General features: G+C 42.2%; 1 protein-coding gene across 3 annotated transcripts in view; it reads left to right on the top strand.

Moving 5' to 3' along the window:
* The first annotated feature begins 452 nt into the window (after positions 1 to 452).
* ST8SIA5 (ST8 alpha-N-acetyl-neuraminide alpha-2,8-sialyltransferase 5) overlaps positions 453 to 23,497 on the top strand; it is a 42,139-nt gene continuing 19,094 nt past the window's right edge. For 2 of the 3 annotated variants that reach the window (XM_062018768.1, XM_010201957.1), the window contains exon 1: positions 453 to 583. In XM_062018768.1, the coding sequence (XP_061874752.1) occupies positions 453 to 583 (131 nt within the window). Of the gene's footprint in view, positions 584 to 15,248; positions 15,357 to 23,497 lie in introns of all 3 variants that reach the window. The other variant, XM_062018767.1, reaches the window with a different exon arrangement.

Here is a 23,497-nt window from a genome sequence, read left to right as displayed (position 1 = left end):
TGTTTCCAACACGGGTTGCTGGAGCCCCGTCTTTGCCATTGGCTGCAGTTTTCTGGTTTATTTGCAGCTTCCCCCATCTGGAATATGAAAATGGGATTGAAGTAGATAATTGCTAGCAGCAGGTTTTCAAGAGAGGCTTAGAGGGAACAGAATGCCTCTCACACAGCACAGGCTGCCTGCACTGGAAGAGCTCTGAGAGATGATTTTAGATGTTACCCACGTCTGAATCTCCTGGAAACTTTGCCGTGGAAGCAAGCCACTGCACACAATCCCAGAGCTAACATCCAAAAGGGGCAAGGAAGGGGCAGCGGGGCCAAACAATGGGATACCTTGTCCTTGGATTGCTCAGAGAAAAGCCAGCAAGCGTTCCCCTCTGCTTCCCAGCAAAAAGGGCATGAAGGTGACAATGGACTGAATTTTACCTGGTGGAGCTGCAGTGGCTTGTAAGAAGGATGGGATACACTGATCCTTCCTCAAGCAGGGATTTGCTGGGAAACAGAACTTTGTTCTTCATATTCATCTGTGCTTTTGCCGTGGTCACCTTGCTGCAGCAGATCCTGTACGGGAGAAACTATCTCAAAAGGTAAGGAGGGATTTGAGGGAACAGTTAAAAGTTGTCTGAACGGACTGAATGGAGATAAAGATCCAGCCATAGCATTGTAACAGTTCAAACTGCTTCTCGCTGTTGTGCTGATACTATAATATCTTGTTCAGTCTGGGAAGGTGCATCCAGCATCTGTAATGTCTGTTAGGTTTATTAATAAAAGAGAACATTAGGCAGAAGGTAATGATTTGTTTGTCACTTAGCTTGTGTTTTAATTGTCAGCTGTTGTAAAAACCTATGTCTTACTTAAGTTAAACTAGGCTGACATGTACCACCTGAGTATTTACCCCTGACCAGACCCTGCCATATAGGCTTTTCACCCGCTGTGAGTTCAAGATGAGATGGCTTAAGAGGTTTGAGCTGAGGTAGCATGCTCGTTGTTTAAACTTTAATGTTTTTGAAAACAAACATGTGGATGCAATTCTTAAAATCAAAGTGTCAATATTAGTGTTCCCAATAAGAGAGAGAGCACTTTATTTTCTCACTGCTGTATTCTCATGAATTTATTGCTGAGCCTGGTTTGTTGTAGGGCACATCAGTCTTCGATCTGAAAATGGTACTGCTCTTTTTACAGCAAATACCAGTGGGGATCTTCAAGTGTTTAACCTTGAACTATGCAGAGATTATTTTACTTAAATCTAGTTTGAGGTGTTACAGCTTGTATGGTTTTATAAAGAGGAATGCTTCTCTTACATGCTTTGAGGTAAGTGGGTTTCAGTAATGTAGGCAGCTGGTGTGGAATTTTTTTTACTGGAATTTAGCAGCATTTTGCCAGTAGAGATCAATGGTTTAGTTATTGCCTGGTTTGCAACTCATGTAGTTGTTTACCTTGTGCCAAGAGCAAGCAAAATGCTGACAAGTCAGCAAATGTTTCTTTCTGGGGGTGAACAGCAAGCCTGAGGTTAATATGTATAGACAGGAGCGTTGTAGTTTATCCACAGAGCTATTTGTGTGCCTTGCTTAGCAGTGAGGCCTTGGCTGGGGAACTGTCTGCTTTTCGGCATCTCATGTCAGGAAGGTGTGACTCTGTTGGAAGTAGCCAAAGGAAAGCAGCAAGAATAAGCAGAGGTTTAGAAAATGTGTTTGTATGGCTTGGAGAAGATTAAGGGGAGACTTTATAACTGTCTTGAAGTACCCAAATTATTTCTGCCAAGAAAATAATAAACACACCTCTGTAAAGACTCTCAACTTGCTAAGGAGTCATAGACTTCAGTTTGCAGCAGGAAAGATTTGGATTTAAACATAAAGGGAAACTTTTAAAGAAAAAGGCTACCTGAAAAGCTGTAAAATCTCCATCTTCAGGGGCTTCAGAAACCTGTTAGGTAGACAAAGGTGGTACTGAACTGCCTTGGTGTTGAAAGGATGACTTTATGACCGGTTGAGCTCTCACCTTGCCTTATTTTCTCAGTTTTTCCTGTTCTCTGGGAGGCCTTGCAGTCCTACCAATACTGGCTTTTCAAAGTTTAAATGACTACGACAGGATTAGAGCAATGAAAAATAAATCCCAAGTATATATTGAAATGAAAAATGACAAAGTAAAGATAAAATGATGAGAAGATGCTACTAAACCTCTTCCACTGAGTGACCTCTGTGCCCACTGTCCGTCCATCCTCGTGCCCTGGATAACTCTCCTGTCATCAGCAGGCAACAGGGAATGAAAAAAGGGTGATGCCAGGCTTTCTCTTTCCCAGGAGAAAGTCTGGCTCTGAGCACTCTGTCATCAAGAGGTCCCAACAGGCAAGCTGTGCACACATTTTGTTGCTTTGGCTAGAAAACATTGTTTATTCATTTTTTTCCCCTTTATCCCACCTTGTAATACCTTGTTTCTTTTCCCTTTTCTATTTTTTTTTAAAATCACACGGAAGAGTCTCAAAGAGGGTTCCTCCCCACAAAAGCACTTTGTCTCCTTTCTGCCGGGAAGCAGTCGTTCCCATCTCTGATGGAAATAAAAATGCAGGATGTGGCAGCCTCAGGCTGTCAGTTATTAATGATGGAAAAGTGATTTACGTACGGCCTACATTCATTGTTACTATAATATTATCACAAAAGCACTTTTTCTCTCCCTCTCACTCTCATGCCTTGCAGTACATCACGGTGGCCATTCCCAGGCAGTTTGACTGTCAGCCTGCTCCATGCAGATGTAGCTGGAAGCTTTAACTATTCTTCTCTTTCACAAACCTCTGGTGTCAAGTGCCGTGTTAGAAGCTGATGCTCTCTCTGAGGTTCCTTGGACACATTATAGCTTACACCTCCAGGGACCAGCAGTGAAGCTGGTGGATTTGGAGAGCATCCTTGCAGAGGGGAAGTGGGATATTTATAGCTTTGGTGCTGCTTGCCAAGCTGTAGCTCGGGGACTTTACCTAAACCTAAAGCCATTTACTACCCAGGATTTAATGTGCTGTTTGTTTTATGATAGCCTTTGCTTGCCTCCCAACATCTGCAACGGTAACAGGTCTCTAGGCCTCTTCCCAAGGGAGTGGGAAGAAATTCTCTAGTATATTTAGAGAAACCTTCAAAATTGCCCTGCAGTACTACTCCAGTAATCCTAAATATAACACAGGACTAGCTTGTTTCTTTGCAGGAAGGTGGTGGAAATGGGTAGAGACGGCGGCAATCTGACTGGAAACAAGCAGCTTGGACACAATGCAAGGGGCAAGAGAGACTAGGGCCTGGTCCCAACAAACAGTGTGAACAAAAGCACCCTTTTCTGGGAGAAAGAGGGAAAAGTTCACTGTATGGCTGTAAGCTATGCCATGCCTCCTGCCTTTACAAGCAGGGTATGGGCTGGGTTTATTGCCACAAAAATCCGGTGAAGCTCTCCATAGAGGGTGCCTTGGAGGCTTGTAGTCCTGTGTATGTTCACAGCCATGCTTCCAAAGGCTAGCTGTGGGAATGGCAGGACTGCAGGTAGGAGATGGTGTTCCAGGAAAGAACCTCTGCTCAGTGAAATTTGATAAGAGCCCGAGCCTCTAGTCAAGTCCTTGCTTTCCCCTTCATAAGACATTAATGAGCTCCCGGCATTGCTGGAAGAAGAGGAAAACGTAGAGATTGAATTTCTTGGTATTCATACATTTTTCACCCACCATATAGTGTTCTCTGCTCCTTCCCCTGCTGTTTTGTACCGTGTTGTTGGAAGGCAGAATCAAAGGCCGATGCCTTGTCCCCACAATAGCAGCTAAAGTCCTAACACGAGAGTTAAACTGCAAGCTGGAAAATGACATGGGGAAGCTCTGCTCTCTGTAGCTCCTGATCCCGAGTAAAAAGGATGATGAAATGAGATATAATTAAGGGTCTTTAATACGGATCTCTGGGGTAATTATTTTTATTTTAGGATTAATGTGATGATTAAAAATCCACTGCATTGATCTGCTAAAGTAGGTTAAATGCTGTGGTCTTCTGCTTAAATCCAAAGCTGCCGCTTGCTTTTGTATTGACTCATCTTTTCAATGCTCATCTTTCAGCTGCATTTTCTTTTGAATCAGATACTGAGCTGAGGGCTGGCCTTTTTTTGAGAACTCTTGTTTGGCCAGCAGGGAGTAATCCTGGATTACATCAAGAAACTGCCACTACAGTAAAAAAAAATGTCCCTGTCTTCAACTCCCAATCTGTAGTCCTTGCCTTCTCTGGGAAAGGGAAAATAATCAGAACAATACTTTTCCTATATACCAATATTCTATTAGCAGAGACTTCACTAAACACTGTGGTGTTTTTCCTTTTAGCAGCCTGTCTTTTGCATGAGGTGAAGAAAGGAATCTGCCCCTTTAAAACAATTTTTTTTCCCCCAGAAAAGTGAGAACACATTTTCTAAACTATTGAAGACTTTAAACAAAGCTTACCCTGGGGTCAGTCAGAGGGGTCACGTACAATAACACACAGAATCACACAGCAAGGGACAGCAAACCTTCCCATGCACGCAGCCTGTGTTATCTGAAATGTTTACATCTTTTAAACAAGAATAAAACATCACTCTTACATGTGTGTACAATATAACTGATATAAAACTTTTGTAACTTAAGGTTATACAATCATTTTACTATTTCTGAAGCAGCTTTTATTCAACGGCTGCCAATCAGTCCCCAGTCATCTTTCCTCACCTGCATAAGAAAGATAGCTTACGATAATCTTTTGCACAGCATGGGCAAATAAGGAATAAACCCACAGAAAATAAACCTGGACTATGTTCTGAGAGGTCGTTTACTCTGCACCATGCTGCAAGACAAGATCAGATCTTACTTATATCGGCAACTGCAGTGCTTGCAATGTGGACATGGAGGCTGCATGTGCCATGTGCATGTGTATTTTGTCTGAAGCTGGGCTTTGGAAGATCTGCAGCCAACTCATGCCAGTTGAGAGCTCCCTGTCCCTGTCTTGTGCCCCTCTGGCCCATTTGTAACACTTTGTGGAGATGTTAACCATGACCTAAGAATGTCTTCCAGTGTTTAAAAGTCTTTTTGCATTTCAATACTTTTTCCCAAGAGACATAGACTGAAGGTCACCTAGTGAGTCACCTCTCTAACACAAAGCTCTGTGCCCACTCTGTTTCTAACCAGAGTGAAATATTATCCCAACGAATTGACATGTGACCCGTGAGTCACCTCACTGAACCCCAAGATGTGGCTTCAGAGCAGGTCTTGGTATTGGTTGGTTTTCTTGAAGAGTATTGGAAACATCAGAAGACAGCAAAGTCTTTGAAGCTGCATACTCCAATATGCATATGTATGGGATATGGTCATCATCCTAAAGTGACTGGATCTAGCCTGGCATAGCAGGAGAAGCAAAGAATCCAGCCATGCTGTTCTTACTACAGGGTACTCCCAGAGCATTTCAAGTGTATGGAGGACTAATCCTGCAAAGAGGAGCTGGCTGAATGAGTGCCCCAAGAGGTCAGAAGAGCACTGGAGCCCGTGCTGGGGGAGAACTCAGGGGAGAGCTAGCATTGAGATGGAGGGGATAGAATGAACAGGAAGCTGATAGATAACTCAGCTGCCTGCAAGGTCATTCCCCACTGGTCATCTCATTCCCTTTCTCATTGCCAGTGTTGGTTCCTTTACGTAATGCTCCTGTCTTCCCATATCAAATAAAAGGAGAGAGCTTACAAGTATATGCATGTGAATTAAAGCTCTGCAAGCATTTGCAAACACAGCTCTACCACAGCCTGAACCAGAGACTTATTGTGCAAAGTGTCCCAAAGCCAAAATCATCTTCTACTTGGAGGGGTTTTTTTTTCCTGACCCACAGTTTTAATTTGCTTTTAAAGAAAAGCATCAAGTGACTGAGATTTTTAGTACCAGAGCATAAGGGTATGCTTGTTTCCTCTCTTGCTCCCTAGCAGTGCTCTCTCTGGCTCTCATGCAGAAAACAGATAGGGTTTGAATCCATGCTTCCTCTAGACTTGCTTGATTTCTAGTATCATTGTGTTGCACCTCTACTGTTAAGATGATAAAAACACTTGCTGATCTAGTCTGGGAATTGCTAGTCTTTCTCCATTCCCCAAATCATAGAATCACAGAACGGCAGAGGGTTGGAAGGGAACCGTAGAGATCACCTAGTCCAACACCCCTGCCAAAGCAGGTCCCACCTAGATCAGGTCACACAGGAATGCGTCCATGTGGGTTTTGAAGACCTCCAGAGAATGAGCTTGAACAACAAATGAAAGTTAATTAAGGTGATGAAGGTATTTCATCATATTACACGTGTAAATGGCATTATCCTGAGTGTGTCATTCCCCACGGTCCATCCTTGAACTTAAACCACGGTGGCTGTGAGTCACTACAGAGCAACTTACAGACACTTACCCCTTTTTTCCGTGGCAATGGCCACCTGGCAGTCCCTAAACCAGTTCTCATGAGACCACTCTGCACAGGAATGATTCACTTGTTGAATCCCATTGGGCTGTAAGAGCTCTGCAAGAGCTTCTTGCTCTGGCATGGTGAATTACAGGTGTCCCGTTTACCAGCCATAATGTGACCATTATCCTTGATGATTAATACACAAGAGACAATTAAATCCTAATTCTAATTCACAAACTATTCAATAGCAGCTTGCTTGAGTCTAACTTTGTTGTGTGGGGATCTGGGCCTCCCTCTGTCCAAGCAAACAGCTCTTTTTGAGTATTTGGCTTTGGCTAACTCCACTTTCTGCACTTTACTCCGATGAGTTGCCTCAGTATGACAAAGCAATGGTTGAGTTTTGTCAATGCCCAGCATCCTAACAGCTGTGAATCAAAGCCCTTTTGTCCCAAGTGGTTAAACCCTGTGACATTTCTTTCAAAAACACCTCTGTTACAGTCTGCCATCATCTTGTTTTATGCTGTTTTGAAAAATTGCTTTCTGTGTGTATGAGCAAGCACAAAGTTGAGTTTCACCCATCTTTGTAGGAAGCCAGACCCAGAGCCCAGTCTTCCTGTTTTGAGTTGTGCTACATTTGTGTCCCCCACAGCCCCAACTCTGAGCAATCACATCCTCAACCACTGACCTCAGTGTCTGCTGTTGCAGACTTCCTAGTAATTCGGTCTTTTGGTTTTGATCTGATTGGAGTTTTCTGATCATTCTTATGCTTGCTGGGTTTGGTTCAGAGATCATCTCTGTGCAAAGCTCTGTATTTTCATACTTTCGCTGTGCCTCATTCTTACCCTTGATTGCTCTTTCATTTCTTTCCTCATTTTTTAATTCAAGTGCATTCATTGCTCAGCAGTCTGTGCCTCCCTCAGGCAAATTGTGGACTTAACCTCTCATTTCTTTGAGGCATCCTTGCCCTCCATTCCTTGCATCTGTTTTGCTTTTTCATCAGCCCTGATAGTCACTGTCCTTCCATGTCCCCTTTATTTAATTTTATGCTTTAGTTCTCATGATGAAAACCTTAAAACCAATCTCTGTCACTCGCAGTTTCACAGCACTTTCCATAAGAACAAAACCAGCCAAAGCTAGGCTTTTCACAGCCTCAGCTGAAATTCTTGGGCAGTAAACGATTTGGAGGGTTTGCGCAAATGGCAGGAGGAGACTGTAACATCCACTCCTGCACACAGAGAGAGGGAATGTTTCCTACTGCTTTGGCTGATACTGGATACAGATACATTCACTTGACTTTAAAGGGCATTTTGCTCGTCACCTTCACCATGAATCCTAGTGCAAATGGGCCTCTGTGGGTATGTTTACACCGAAGAATATAGTGCAATGTAGGGACACTTGACCTGGTGCTAAATATATTAGTTTTGGAAACATGAGATGCAAAGCAATTAGCTCAGCCGGATCTCTAATGCTGTGGTGAGACGGCCGTGGTACCCATGCTGTGTCAGGTGTCTTTGCAGTGAGCTACCATCTCAAGTGTCAGAATTTTCTGATATCTTAAACATTGTGGGACTTCCTGTGGGTGTTCTGTGCAGGGGGCTTGACTGGCCTTTTTTTTCTGGAAAACAACCTCCCTCACCATCAGCTCATTCTATTGTGGGTTTCGTGTTGCCTCTAATTACTACAAATAACAATATTTTAATTGTGAGTAATTGTTATAAATAGAATTGACACAGGTCATGCAGTACTCCTTCAGTGTTTATCTTCCAGCCACGGATGAAAAAAAGAAAGATTGTATTGTTTTGAAAGGTATCCTTTGATGTCCTTGACGTCCTAGCCCGCTCTTCATTCTGTTTAAGCAGACTCTTTAAATGTTGGCGTTGAGTCTATTGTATCTTTCTTGGGAAGTGACTTTGGATCAGGTTTTTCAAATGTTGCATGTGAATACCTGACACAAAGTTTAACCTGAATGTGAAATGTGCTGCATGAAACAAAACTTCTTCTGTGCGATAGTGGTTATAATCCAGAAGCTTCCCACCTATGTTTCCAATTTTGCTCTTTCTGCTAGTCAAAATATACTCCTCCACCACTTTATTACAACCATTTGCCTCTAACATGTAGAGCCAAGCTTGTCCCTGGTATAATACTGTATGGCCAAGTGTGTGGTGTAGCCAAATGTGTCCATTTCCCACGTTCTCCATCTGTATTTTTTTGGCTTTTCATGAGACTTGTATTATTTAATTCCTTCCTTTTTGCTGTCAATATACTGTCCCTGCTTTACCAGGTATTTTCATGTTCTCAAAACCTTTTCTAATGGTTTTCTCTCGATAAGATAGCAAACAATCAGCTCAGCAGTTCCCTGATGTCAGTTGGTTTGCTGTAGGTCGCTGAGGCAAGGATTGGTCTCTATTGATGGAGTGAGCAATGAGTGTATACATCCAGACTAAAACTTGCATTCTGCTAATTTTACTGAAGAACTAGTTACTTTTCTAAACCCGATTGATCACATTCAACTCTGCTTCCACTGAAAGCAAATGTGAGTTATAGGCTCACATAAGAAGGGGAATATCCTACTCAAGCACATGAGTTGGCCCCAAAAACGTTTCATTTCTTTGTGCAATGCCTGGTAGAGTTGTGTCAGTGGATGCTCCACTGAAAGAAGTCAATGCATACATGATAGTTCTCTGGCACTATACACAGGTGAATTGGACCTGTACTGCTACAGGAAGGTTTGTGTTTCTTTCTTTCATCTGTGCTGTGTCTTTCTAGATTGCTGTGTCTTGAATATTTATTTCAAAATGGATTGAGTGTTTGAAGTGATACTAAACTAGTCAAGTAAGCATTCGCCTTTCTCTTGTCTAATTTCATTTTGTTCAGAGGCTAAGTCCGGCCCTTTTGTCAGGAAAGGAGAGTTTTGAGTCACAGACTAATCTGGCTTGACTCTAATGGGTTGCGTTTGATCTGAGCCTCTTGTTGTTACCTGGTTACTCCTTCCAAGCACCCCTGATGTATTTGAAACTGCAGTGTAAATAAACTTCCTGTTTCTGGCCTACATGAAAAACAAACGTATCCTTGCTTTTTCTCCAAAACTCCTCTAATTGTTGCTTGTTATCTGCTATTCTTGTCTTCACTTGTGCAGCACTTTGTCACATCGGAGACTCCTGATATTGCCCTTTCTTACCCAGCCTCTTCTTACTCTCTGATCCACATTAGTGTTTTCAGTCACCCTTATCTGCAGGTCATTTATGCATAACATTGTTTTAATTTTCTTTTCCATACACCCTGCAGACACAGTGAGTCATAGTTTCCTTATTTCACAGAAGGAAGGAACTGGATCTTCAGCAAGATTAACCATAAGACTTTCCAGTACCTCTGTGACATCCCTGTTAGGAGACTAAGGGCACCACTTTCCATTTTCAAAGAGAGTAATGTAACACTGAAGTATTCAGTTCCCCCTCTCAAGGGCACAAGAACTATGAAATAGAGAAACTGGGGTACAGTGAAAGTAAGTTATTTCCCACTGACTTTAGTACATGTGGCCTTGACTGTCTGTTTGTCAGGGCAGGGATTGTATATGTCTTCTGTGTTGGAATAGTATGTCACAGGTTAGCGTAGCAACATCACCAGGCCTGGAGGCATATGGTTATAACATTGTTAATGATATGTACAGAATTAATGTGTATAGTATTAGCTTGTAACTAAACAAGAGCCAGAGTCACAAAAGCTGGGCTTGCTGTCATGTCCTAATGGCCTCCCTGCTAGGGAGAATGCATATAGAGAAGAGATAGGAGAACTGCTAGAAAGACTGAGCAGGGAAAGTAGAGGCAAGTAAGAAAGGGAGCTCTAGAGAGAACATGCAGTAATTTGCCTTGCTCTTGATGGCGTTCATGTCTTCCTTTCACCCCTTCAAACAAGGAGTCTATAAACTCTTGTGCTTCCCCTTGCTTGACCATCTGTGGTTGGCCAGCAAGCTGAGTCAGATTTTGGCTTAGCTTCACTGATGTGACATTGTTTTCTGTCTGGTTTTGCTTGCTTTTTGGTTTCATGTAGATGCAGCATAGGGATAGTGTTAGCTGTCACCTTGAAATATAACTGGAAATAGCCCGATGGCTGGGATTAAATGAGATGAGTTGATGGTTTTGGAGGAGTGGATTAGCACTGAAGTGGCAGGTGCTTTTCCATGCCCTTTCCTCTCACCACCTATGTGACATCCCTGTTGCCTCTCAGCCCTCATCGCCCACACGTGCTTATCACAGCGTTACTCAGCCACTTGTGCCTAACTGCTCTTCTGCCTTGAAAGCACATGGGTCTCCCCTGAATAAATTCTAATGGATATATGATCGTGGCCTGCTCCTTGATTAGAGCCCAGAGAGGTCTGCCAGCTGTGCTTAAACTCTTTTGGGTCTTCACCATTTAGATGTAGAATAGCTCCCTTTTAAAAGCCTTGCCTTCTTATCTGAGATGAATTTTCATCTTGCCGTCGCTCTTTATAAATGCAAGGGAACACCCCTGGGGTGGGACCTCAGTGTGATGGTAGCATGGTACCAGGCTCCTTGCTGCAATCTATCCATTTGCTCATTCTTGTCTTATAGTTTAAAAACCCTGTAATTATTTGACATCCTCTGCTATTAAAACCTCCGCTTGTGCCAGAGTTGTTTCTTGTTTCGATTGTGGAAACAGGCTTTTTGCTTTGCTTCCTGCTGCTTCTTGAAAGCTGGTCTTGACAAGCCCTTCAGAATTACTGCTGCTTTGTTAATTTTCTGGTTTTTCACCCCCTTCTGCTATTCTTACATTAAGCCAGTGTTTATTTGACCACATACTGATTCAACATTACAGTTACCAATTAGGATCAAAATATTGCTTTGACATTTACCTGAAACTCAATTTCTTTGTTGCTGAGGCATCCAACTTAACAGTGTTTCTCTAATGCAAGGCATGACATTGCTCACATTTGCTCTTATTTGCTAGAGTTATGTCCTGTGATCAACGATGTCCATAAATGTTGTTGAGAAATTGACTTGCAGTGAATGGGCAAAACATCACATCTTTGCACTAAGAGTACTTCTGGTTATGGTAAAGCCTTCCCTTGTCATCATCAGCATCGTGCGTTGGAGAAACTTACTAATTTTAGAAGGAAATAACATTAGAGCAAAGTGAGCAAATGGCAAAGTTCCACCATTGGTAATCATTGGTATTGATCCCAGGCTTAGAATTAACTTCTTTTTTTTTTTTTTTTTTATTAAAAGAAACCTCTTTGACATGAACTGCTTAAATTACACAGCACACCTCTATGCCTAAGACATTTCCTCAGCTTTCCTTATTTTAATCTTTCCTTACCCTCTTTTTTTTGTTCTGCTTCTTTCTGTGTTTCCATCCTGCATGTGCTTTTCTGTTGCAGTTCTTATTCACAGAAGGTAAATGTACCTCTTCTTTGTTTAACTGTTTAAAGGTAATTACTGTTGAGAGCGAACATGGTAGAATTTAACTACAGTAATATGCCAAAGATATATAGAATCATGGAATCATGGAATGGTAGGGGTTGGAAGGGACCTTTAGACATCATCTAGTCCAACCCCCTGTAGAAGCAGGTTCACTTAGATCAGGTTGCACAGGAACATGTCCAGGCAGGTCTTGAAGACCTCCAAGGAAGGAGACTCCACACCCTCCCTGGGCAGCCTGTGCCAAGGCTCCCTCACTTCACAGTGAAATAGCTTTTCCTTATGTTTAAATGGAACTTTTTGTGTTCCAGCTCCCACTTTTGTGTTCTATGGTGATGGAACAGTTCAAGTCTCTCTTCTGTTTTCTCAGGCTGTTTGCAGATTTGGCTAGACAGCTTTTGTGAACACTTAGAACTCACAACTAAGAGGTTTCGAAAAGTTTACATTATTAAAATTTAAATCTCTCAACTCAAGGCTGATTGAAGTAAGTGGTAAAACTCTCCGTGGTCCTGTTAGGAACAGAATTAATTCAGGTCGGTGTTTTTAAATGCCTCACCCTTGATTTCTACTCAGTCCTAATACTACATTATTCATGGGAGTTGTTCTTACGGGGCGGAAGACATTTGTTGTGCCATCACTCCAGCAAATGCCATAAAGCAGCTTGGCCTCAGTCTTGCAGACTCACAGTGAGACACGCAGTCCTATGAGCTGTGAAATGTTTCGTCAGTGGGTGTTTTGCGTATATATCAGTCTACGTGCTGTTAACCTCGGGAGGAGTTGTTGGAAGAAGAGCACTGCGTGGTCCCTTTCCCTGTCTGGTTCAGGGTCAGACACTTAGCTTGCTCCTAACCCTAGGCTCGGCTCACAACTTTGCACTTGGTCCTCACCATGTACAAGTGTCATTCCCAGTCCCTTGCTTGCCCTCATTAGATATTTTTGTACCTTAATTAGATCTCTCATTCTGCCATTTCAAAGCTAAGTATTTTAAGCTGTTCATCATAAGACATAGCTACCATTCCTCAGTGTTAGTCTTCCTGATCTCCTCTTGGATCTTACCCAAAATGTGCACGTCCTCCTTTAAACTTGATGCCTCAGCTGCAGTACACGCTGTTCCAAAAAAAAAAGCTTGATCAGAGGAGGGCATTAAAAAGTGGTTTTATCATTTCTTTTGCTTTATAGACAAATTCACCCCTCTCTGCTTTGGGGCATTTCTTTAGCTGTCCTTCCAGCTGCTACATGTGGAATGAGGTTTCACAGAGGGAAAGGACTTCACTGAATGTTTTAATTCTTCATTTAATCTACCTGAATACTGGCTGTGCTTTAGGAGAGATCACCTCTGAAGGACACACTGACACCAGCTATTTATCTAGATTGGTACTCTCTGTTTCAGTTTGCAAGTAACTATCTAAGCACAAACTATCTGATTTAAATCCAAATAAAACATACAAATCCAACCGTGTTTTCCCACACCTTTCCACTCTCCCCACTTACCATTCAGTGCTGCCATTAGCAATTAAAATGTGTTTTTAAGGTCATATATTTAGATGCCTTTTACAAAGACAAATCTGTTCAAAGGAGACACGTCTCTGTACCAGTTATCAGTGTGGCAGAAAAATGTGTTAGGCTGTGACACATGAGGGAGGGTCACAAGTGTTTATTTCAACAAGCTTAAAAGTGATGGTGTCTTAGTGGATTTGAGGATTTTCCCATATTTTTTTTTCACCTGATATTCTACTTGGAAATCATGTCTTAGGCAGCCTCAGCTGATTAAAAACTGTCAGAGCAGCACAGCAGGTTTGGGACTCCCTGACAAGTCGCAGCACTGTACTACCTTATAGATAGCCTATACAGCCTTTGATGTGGTTCTCCCTCAAAATGCCTAACCAAAAGGTCCATTTTCAATAAAACAAACAAAAAAAGATTAAAAGGCACAGAACATACAATAACTGACTTCTTAATTTCTTAAATTCTTTCAGAATGTCTTGGATTTAGGTCAGAAAAAACATTTGTGGTGTGGTGCACTGTGCTGGGGTGGCAGGGTCCTTCTGTCATCCACCCCCACACTACAAGAACCCTGGGCTGCCTGTAGTGCTGTTGGGGGGAGAGTTTGGGGCATGGATCAGTTCACTCTAGGGTGAAGGCCACCCTTTGATTGGGTGAGTCCTTCCCTCAACTAACTGTAGCGAGGCAATCTCTACTGATTTTTAAGAATGAAGAGAAATAGTTCATGTGGAAATGCCTGCACTGCAGATACTTGAAGTTAGACAAGGTTGCCTTAAAACAACTATGGCAACGAGAAGTTATGTGCACACATTTCCACAACACAGAACAAATAATCTTCTACTATGTGTTTTTGGAGCTGTTTAGAGCTACTCCCTTTTTCTGCTGCAGGGAGCAGAAAGGCCTTATTTTAACACCTCATTTGATTCCTTCTCAATTTCCTGTGTGTTTAACTCTCAATTAGACTAGAGGTGGATGGTGGTCTCGGAATTTCTCCAGTCTGTGTAATACGCCTGTTGACCAGAAAAAACAGTGGGTCCTGTTTGCCCTTTCTTTCAGGCAGAATGGGCTGGCAGATTCCTTCTTGGCTGTCCCCACGAAACTCAGCCAGGAAGTTACCTTTCAGTATTGGCAGCCCCAAGGGTTCACAGCTCAGATGCCAGGCTTCTGAAGTCATTAAATTTGGTTTAAATGGAGAAGATGAAAAATAACAATCTGCAAGGTCACTTCTCTTTGATTTCTGAGCTAAGGGAAATATTTGACTCTTGGTGTCGAATATTTCTTCAGACCCAGATTTTTTTACTTGCATGTGAGATTTTCACCCAGCTGTAGGTGTTATTCCCAGGATACTGCAGGCATCATGAATTTGTGTAAGTTGTGGAAAAAAAAGAGTGGTGGTGATTGTGATATGCATTACCTTAAAAAAATGTCCTTTTCCCAAACCAGGCAAAGAGCGATGTGGCTTAACTTAAGAGAAGCAGTCAAATGACTAATCCTTTACTAGCATGGCCAACATATCAGAGTAAGGACCCATTGCCCACCACATTTAGCAACTACTGTAGAGATAAAAATGGAGTTTGGAGGATTTATCTCTTTGGCCGCGAGGGTTCCACATGTCTCCGTCTGAAATTTCCACCTTGCTCCGCTCCACACATATGTATGTTGTTAATGTGCAGAGATGACTACTGGCATTCCAGTTTGGCATTGTTTTCAGCTCAGGACTTACAGAAACTATGGGAAGTGAAAATTAATTGTTTCTGCTAGTAACATGATATCTTGTGGTTCTTGATATCTTTTTATTGTTTTTGATGAATGTATCATAGTTGTATTTCTGTGTCAAGAAAAAGGACGTGAAAACTCATGCTGATAGACTTAATTTATGAATGATGTAAAATATCAACTGCCTCGTTTTCTTGCTAGAGGGCTGCAGTTTAGCTGGCAGAATGGAGAGGAATTGGCAAATTGGACCGGCACCCTTAATTTCACGGAGGACGGAGCAGTGAAGAGTGGCAGTGACACAGGCACCAGGTACCAACACCCGAGGGAATTACTGCAGAGACCTCTCTTTGTATGAATCACAAATGTTAGCACAAACTGTACGAAAAAAAGAGATTTCCAGTTTGCTTTGGCTGTTTGATATTGGTACACAAGATGCCAAGGATACCCAAGTGCCACTTTCCTCCTTCAAGACCTTGGGGCCATTTTGGATTATACCATAAGCATTTGTGCAGAATGCAGGAGGGTGACTTCTGTCACCCTCTTACCATTCCACCAATGCTATATGTCAGTATGTGGCAGCGTGGGAGAGTCAGACTTGTGTGTAGAATGTCCCAACGTAACAGTATTGATACACACAGAGCACACCAGAGAATATAGCCTAAAGCTGTCTTCATAATAGAATGTATATTCTAGTAAAACATAATCTAACTTGAAATCTTTCCAGGGCCTAGTAGGAGAAAAGTGTTCTATAAAGATAAATCTGGAGTTTTTTTCTCAATACAAACTGTTTTGGAAATACAAGAAGCAAAGATGTGCCGTTGCACTTTTTGTGCTTACTGGTTTGTGGTAGGTTCCTTTTAACTGATACATATCTACCCTCATCATCCAGTCTTCATACAGGTCATGAAGAGCCTTGTGCGTCATCATAAAACTGACTGCAGCTGTTCCTAAAGAGGTCCATAGCTACTGCAGACCATCGGCATAAATCCACGGTGCAGTCACAGGGTGAATATTTGGGGTATCTTCCCAGAACCTCTATTATAGAGATTAAAAATCCTGAGCCATGTATAATATCAAGTTTGATAAGTATCAGGGAAATCTTGGAAAGACTGTAAGTTAAAAACAAAATGAGTTCAAAACAGCTTGCATTGAATACCTGTGTATAAATAAAACCCTCTCTGGATATTTTATTTAAAACATCATCGTTTTGGTAACTATGCACCACTACAGCTGTGGAGATGATAGCATTTTGAGGTAGGGAGTCTGACCTGCCAAAAATCATCCAGTCTCCTTCAACTGCAGCAATCCTGTTAAGGCTGTAATGTGATCCTGTAGGAGCGAGCACTACCCACCACCCGGCTGGTTTAACTAGTTAGGGTTCTTCATAAAAAGAACCAATGTAAGCTGCAGTCTTTCAGATGAGGCATGGGAAAAATGGCTCATTCTATGTATATGTGTTTATGTATTTTTCTATCTATCTATCTATCTATCTACCTATATCTTTGTCGCCTTTTTTTTGTGTGTATGCATCTGTGGTCTGTATATGCAAAGTCTTTAGTTTAGGCACTTGGCATATCATAGAATCACAGAATGGTAGGGGTTGGAAGGGACCTTTAGAGATCATCTAGTCCAACCCCCCTGCAGAAGCAGGGTCACCTAGATCAGATCACACAGGAACATGTCTTGAAGACCTCCAAGGAAGGAGACTCCACAACCCCTCTGGGAAGCCTGTGCCAGGGCTCCCTCACCTCACAGTGAAATAGCTTTTTCTTATGTTTAAGTGGAACTTTTTGTGTTCCAGCTTCATCCCATCACCCCTTGTCCTGTTGCTGGCTACTATAGAAAAAAGGGATGTCCCAACCTCCTGACACCCACCCTTTAGATATTTATAAATGTTAATAAGATCCTCCCTCAGTCTCCTCTTCTCCAGACTGAACAGCCCCAGTTCCCGCAGCCTAGCCTCGTATGAAAGATGCTCCAGTCCCCTCATCATCTTGGCCCTGCGCTGGACTCTCCAGGACTTCCCTGTCCCTCTTGAGCTGAGGAGCCCAGAACTGGACACAGGACTCCAGATGAGGCCTCACCAGGGCAGAGTAGAGAGGGAGAAGAACCTCCCTTGACCTGCTGCCCACACTCTTCTTGATGCATCCCAGGATGCCATTGGCTTCTTGGCCATGAGGGCACATTGCTGGCATATAAAAGAACTGTGTGCAGCACAAAACCAAATGTGTTCCTGAAGGCATGCGAAATTAATAAATATAGATTTCCCTCTCCAGGCACCCTTGACAGGTACAATTGAACCATCATTGATTCCAGCACAGAGAACCAAAACCCCCGACAGCAAAATACATACTGTTTGTGAGGCACCGAACAGTACTGTTCTCAATCTGTTCAAGCCTCTTCAAAGTCTGGGAGATTCAGGATGGAAGTGTTTTTTTATATGAACAGGCTCAAACTGCACATGTTAGGCATACATTTCAAGGGTTGTAATAGCTACAAGAGGTGAAAATTTCAGAGTTTATGTTGTGTTAAAGACTGGGAATTTCAGTTAGAAATGTCTAGCTGCTGCATATAACCCTTAAGTGTGTTATAGATATTATTTATTAATTTCTCTACTGTCTGAAAGCTGAGAATATAGCAAAATAAAAAATGATTGTATAAATGTGTAGGTGAGACTGTGTGATGAGTAACTGCAGAGCTATGTCATAAATTGTTTACTGTTCACCTTTGATCACCTTTTTTTCAGAGTTACCACTAGACATCTCCTGAGAGTCTTAATCTGACACCCAACTTCAGGCTGTTGATATACATCGAAAACAAGCCTTTCTCTAATGAATAATTCTTTCCACCAAATGGAAAACTCGTAGACTATGTTTTACTGACCTGATTTTACTTCTACATATTTATGGGTCTCCAGAGAGACATCTGAAATGCACAAAGCTAATTATATGTCAGCATCCACACAGTAAATACCTTTAATTGCATGGTTCTGCAGTTTATTGTGCATTATCACCTCCTTGTAAAAGGTTTGGTATTTAAAGGTATTAATTGAAAGAGATATTAACGTGATTTTCATTAGCTTATATCACATATATATTTAGATGTTCATTTATACACATGTAGTATTAACCCATGTGAACCTGCCTCTGCAGGGAGGTTGGACTAGATGATGTCTAAATGTCCCTTCCAACCCCTACTATTTTATGATTCTATGTGCATTTTATAATTACTCTGTCTTTTAATTATTTAACTTAATACATGGTGTAGATACATTGATGATTCATTCTGTAGGGGCGATTTATTAGGTGAAAATGTAGGACTTCCAAACCAAAGGCACACTGAGAGAATAAGTGCATTAGAACTGCAGGCCAGCCAGACTTCACGAGAGTCGTGGCCATATCAAAACCAATGAACAGTGAAGATTAAACATTGCATGAAAATGGTCATGTAGGACAGAAACAAAGAATGTCATGGTATCTGGTTTCAGCAGAAACTGATTCAGACCTCTGCTACGTATGAAGTTAAAGTGAGACTTGCAGTTGGAATATTTTTTACTGTCCAAGGCAGTTCATAACAGTTTCAGAAAATGAGCCTTATTCTGATTGCAGAGAGCTCCGCTGTGCTGGGGTAAGCAAGCCAACTCATGCTTTTCATCCCAGTGCACAAGACACTTCTTCAGATTGCATAGAACCAGTTCATGGAGTTAAAAGCATCACGAGCTTGGCTCAGTATGTGGTGCAACTGAGAGTGTGGATCATGTTTGTGGCATCTGATATTGCTGTGGGTAGATGTCTGACAGAGGCCTCTATTTTCTGGGGCTTTTTGGACAGCAAAAACTTCTTTTTGATGCATATTGCTTTGCTGCAGGTCTTCTGGGTAGCAGAGAAGTTGTGAATACTTGCAAGGAGTAAAGTGAAACACTTAACAGCTCCTCAAAGCCATAGGGACATGTGCTTTCAACCAAAGGAGGACTAGATAAGTTGCAGGCTCTTTGAAACACCCACTCAGATGCAATGTCATCCAGTTGTCAAATACTGCCTTATTTTTGGTTCTTGCGTATCAGCCATTGCTCAGATTGGCACCTTTTGCCTTTTATCTTGTGCCAAGTATTATAAACCTTATGTCATCCTTATGGGTAAAGGGTTCTATGTGATGATGGTTGTGAGAAGTACTACATGCAACTACTTCCTAGAGCCCTGATTGCTCTGTCTCCTTCTAATGTGTTTTGCGACTTACTGGGATTGTGAGTCTTCGAGCCTGAAACATTTATCATTGCCAAGAAGCTGCCTTAATGATATGATGATCTATCCGCTGCGTTGGTTAGGTTATGATGTCCTCTGACACCTTCAGTCTATGTGAACTGAAGATAAGGCTCAATGCAGGACTTAGGTAGTGAGACCTGATAGCCTTTTACAGGCGAGAGAAGGTGTGAGCATTATACTTTTGGACCTGTCAGCTAGCACACTAAATTCTCCAGTGTGACGAATCTGGAGCTTTGTCCCTGCTGACTAAACAGTAGAAAGTATAATCAAATACACATTTTACAAGAGTGAATTTAAATGGCATATGGAGTCATAGAAACACAGAGTGGTTGGGTTGGAAGAGACCTTAAAGATCACTTAGCTCCAACCCCTCTGCCATGGGCAGGAACACCTTCCAGTAGAAAAGGTTGCTTAAAGCCTCATCCAGCATGCCCTGGCTTGAGTCATCAGAGCTCATTGTCCAGGGCAATAGCTGAGGATGTTTTTTAAGTCCTTGTGCTAAACTCCTCTCACAAAGATACGAAAATCTTAAGAACCACAAGAAAGGGGGAGGGGGTTGGGGGAAGAAGCCATTGCTTGCACTAAACTAAAATGTGTTTTTTAAGATGTTATGGGTGTAAAAGTGTTGTCATGTGTTTTGTTATGCCTCCCAGGTGGTCATATGGGTAACAACACCAGCAGCTTATTTCAGTCTGGGTGATGGAAATGAGCTTTATTGAAACAGCCAAACAGCAGTTTATTCAAAACTGCAGAGTTAAAGACATTAGAAACAGAACTTACTGTAGCACACCTCACTGCTGCTCGTCTCAGAGACAATGTTGTTTTGATACAGTGACTGACAAAGAAAAGAATGACCAAAGTTTCCCTAAAACTAGAATCCCATATACTCTTTCTAGAGGTGACGTACTGTGGGAAAACCTCTGGACAAAGACAGATGGCAGCCTATGTGAGAAGACCAAGGAAGGACAGGGAGTAGAGGTGCTGGTTTGGAAGTATGGTCTCCAAGGTGGGCTTATCCCAGATGGATGCACAAACATGGGTTAGTCGTGGCCATGACAGTGCTGGGTTAATGGTTATACTTGATGGTCTTAAAGGTCTTTTCCAACCTAACTGACTCTATGATTCTATGTCATTTGGGGCTATTTCTGCCTTAGTTTCTGCTGGTACATCGACATCTGTTGCAGTAGCTTTGTTGGGTAGTATATTAGGCTTGAATTGTAGAGAGGTTTGAATCCCAGATAAGTGGATACATAAGAAGGGAACAACATGACATTGGCAGGAGTGGATATTTGGTCCATTCACACTGCTAATACGACACTGGGCATCAGAGCCAAGCAGTTCTAAAGTATCTGTGTGCAGAGACACTAGGACAGATGAAAATCAGAATAGCAGTGAATAGCTAGTGCCAGTTTGCCAGGAACTTTCACAGTCAGGATGAAAAACATATCCTCAGGGTATTACAGCTCTCATCTTAACTGTGCAGATGTGTAAACTGCCTGTGAAGTCACAGGACCAGATCAAATAAGGAATCCAGAAAAGGGGCATCTCTGAGATATGACAGATGGATGTGTACACTTTTCTAAGGCTGCTGGGGAGATACATAGAGCTATCAATGAACTGCTTGTAAAGGATAGAAATATAAAAGCCACTTCTCTTCTGTGGAAGATCAAACTTAGGCATTTAGAGATGGCTCTTGGCAGCACTTTTGGTCTTTTATAAAGTAAATCTTTTTAATTTGGAAGAAAGGCAAGGTACCTTGGGAAACTGCCCTTGTCTTTGGAGATGGACGTTTTCAATGCCATCTGTTACCAAAAATCAGAAAAACTTGTGGTGCTGTAAGGAGACAAATCCAAATATTTCAAAATGTCTTAGGTGAGAGGTTCATGAGGTTCATGAGTTAATAGCTCTTAACCTCAGCTACACGAGTCCTCTGGGAACCACGAGACTGAGTACAAGGATCCATCTCCTGGCTTCCGTGTGGTTACTCTGGTTCTTCTAGGAAGAAAACCAGCCTTGAACTACAGATATAATTTCTATCTTCAGCTTCCAGGCATCAGATACTATTTTCCCTTCCTTGCTATGCCGTACCGAAAAGCTTCCTGAGAAGCTTGCTAGAAACTGTGTCCTCCTGCAGTGTCTCCCTGCTCGGTAGACATATGTTTAGATTAATCTTCATACACCTCTTGTACTTTTAGGAACCCAAACCACTTCTGCAGGTCCATTTGTAACTCTTGCCAGTGTATGAGATATCAGAACTGGATCCAGTAATTCAGAAGAGCTAGGATTGCACAGTATGCAAAGATGTAGGATCTTGCTTCACTTCTCAGTTTTTTACATGACACAGTTTGCAGTGACACACTTTGTTCCTGGCTACAGCCACCAACTAAAAGTTCATGATCAGTAAGACATTACTGCATGTAGTAACATTAGAGGTGAACATGGTGACAAATTTAAACTGGTTAATGCCAACAACATTGACTTCAGCAGGTGAATAGCCATGAGGAATGTGAACCCTCTTTTAATTGTTGCTTCTGAGAAGGAGGTAGTCAAATAGTTTCACCAAACCCTGTAAGTGAAGACTATTGCATCTCCCCCGTCTTCTTTCATGCCTACAACACCTTCTCTCTCACTTAATTCTTTCAAGCACCATCCTCGTGTGGAGAGGTCAACATGGACTCTCAAACAGCAGAAACAACACGTGCAGCAATGTGATTTTTTGGTGCCACAGCCCTAGTGAAGTATAAATTAATTGGAGGTCGTTATGATTTCCATTGACTTCAGAGACTGCTCTTGTCCTTGATGATAATCATGTAGTCTAGGCAGTGTCTATAAGAGCAGAGCCCAAGGTCCTAGTTCTTGCCTGCAATGATTTTACCTGTCAAATCAGCCTCTACATCAGCTTCTTTATCTGCCCAACAGGGATTGTGCCTTCAAAATGGGATCAAAGTCATCATAGGAAAATATGCCGTGTGTATTGGTAGGATTCACTCTTTGAGGGAAAAAAACCCACTGTATCAGTGTCAGGCCCGTAGACATTTTGACCAAATATCATCATTTTTGATGTTGTCACATAGAAATGTTAATAGAAACAAAGGCTAGTGGGATTTGGTCACTCACAATGGGGTCTCTGATGAGGTCTACACCTACTTTGGTCTGCTCTGGATGAGTTTTCCAGAGCCCCTATAGCCATGATATGCTCTGAGCAGCAGTTTTGCTACAAGGGTCTGAAGATCTCATCAGGCCTTGCTAGATGAATGTGAGTCCTTGTATGCTTTTATGACCTTGCTTTGCAAGATTCCTGAGTAGGGAAGGTGAATCTAGACCCGAGGCTGGCCATAGATGTGCCCATACTGATGAGTACAGGCCCTACTGATTGAATGATTCTCTTAATAAGTATTTAGTAGAAGCCTGCAGGGCTTGGCTCATTTATTCTCATTTCTTAGTCACTGGATAATGTATATTTTTGGAAAGATCTTTGTTTTTCCTGCAGGGTAGGTGGAATCCTTCCTGTGATACTCTGCGGTCTTGCAGCGTAAGTGCTGCAGCCTCTCTGCAAACAGTGCAGAGCTGGCTCTGAGTGAGCGAGCAAGATGGAAAGACCGTTTGTGCAGGAGAAAATGGTCTTGTTTAAAAGATGCCTGGCAATTACACTCAATTATATTTTAAAACCTTTGTTTAGTACATCAGACAAATCAGTGCCTCACTCCAAGTGGCACTCGAAGGCAGGATTGAAGTCTCAGGCTTTTCGGTTCATGTAGCATGATCTGAAAAAGCTTACTTTTGATCAAAGCAGGAGCAGCCCAACTGCAGATGATCAAAGACCTAAGAGTTAGCTGGGGTACTGGGAAACCAAATCTGCTTCTCACTAGCGAGCTCAGTAAGCTGCTCAGATGGAAGTGAGGTTGTAACGGGAGACATGAAAGTTAGAAGAGAAGAAAGTCTCAGTCAAAAATGGAAAATTACAGAGTGAATGGCATGTCATTTCTGGGCATTCAGTACTGAGAGCCATAAAAAAAAAGAGTCTTCTCTGAGTGCTTGCAGCTTGTGTGGTGTTCAGATACAGGATCTGATCCTGGAAAAAATATTGTACATTTGGAAGGTGCAATTGACCTGCATGGACGTGAAGCAGTGAGTTGTGTGCAGTGCTGGGTACCCTGGGAAAACACAGTGCCCCTGAAATGGTGCTGC

The sequence above is a fragment of the Colius striatus genome, chromosome Z (assembly GCF_028858725.1).
Source record: "Colius striatus isolate bColStr4 chromosome Z, bColStr4.1.hap1, whole genome shotgun sequence".
NCBI classification, from domain to species: Eukaryota; Metazoa; Chordata; class Aves; order Coliiformes; family Coliidae; genus Colius; species Colius striatus.
This window is presented reverse-complemented; position numbering and strand designations above follow the sequence as displayed.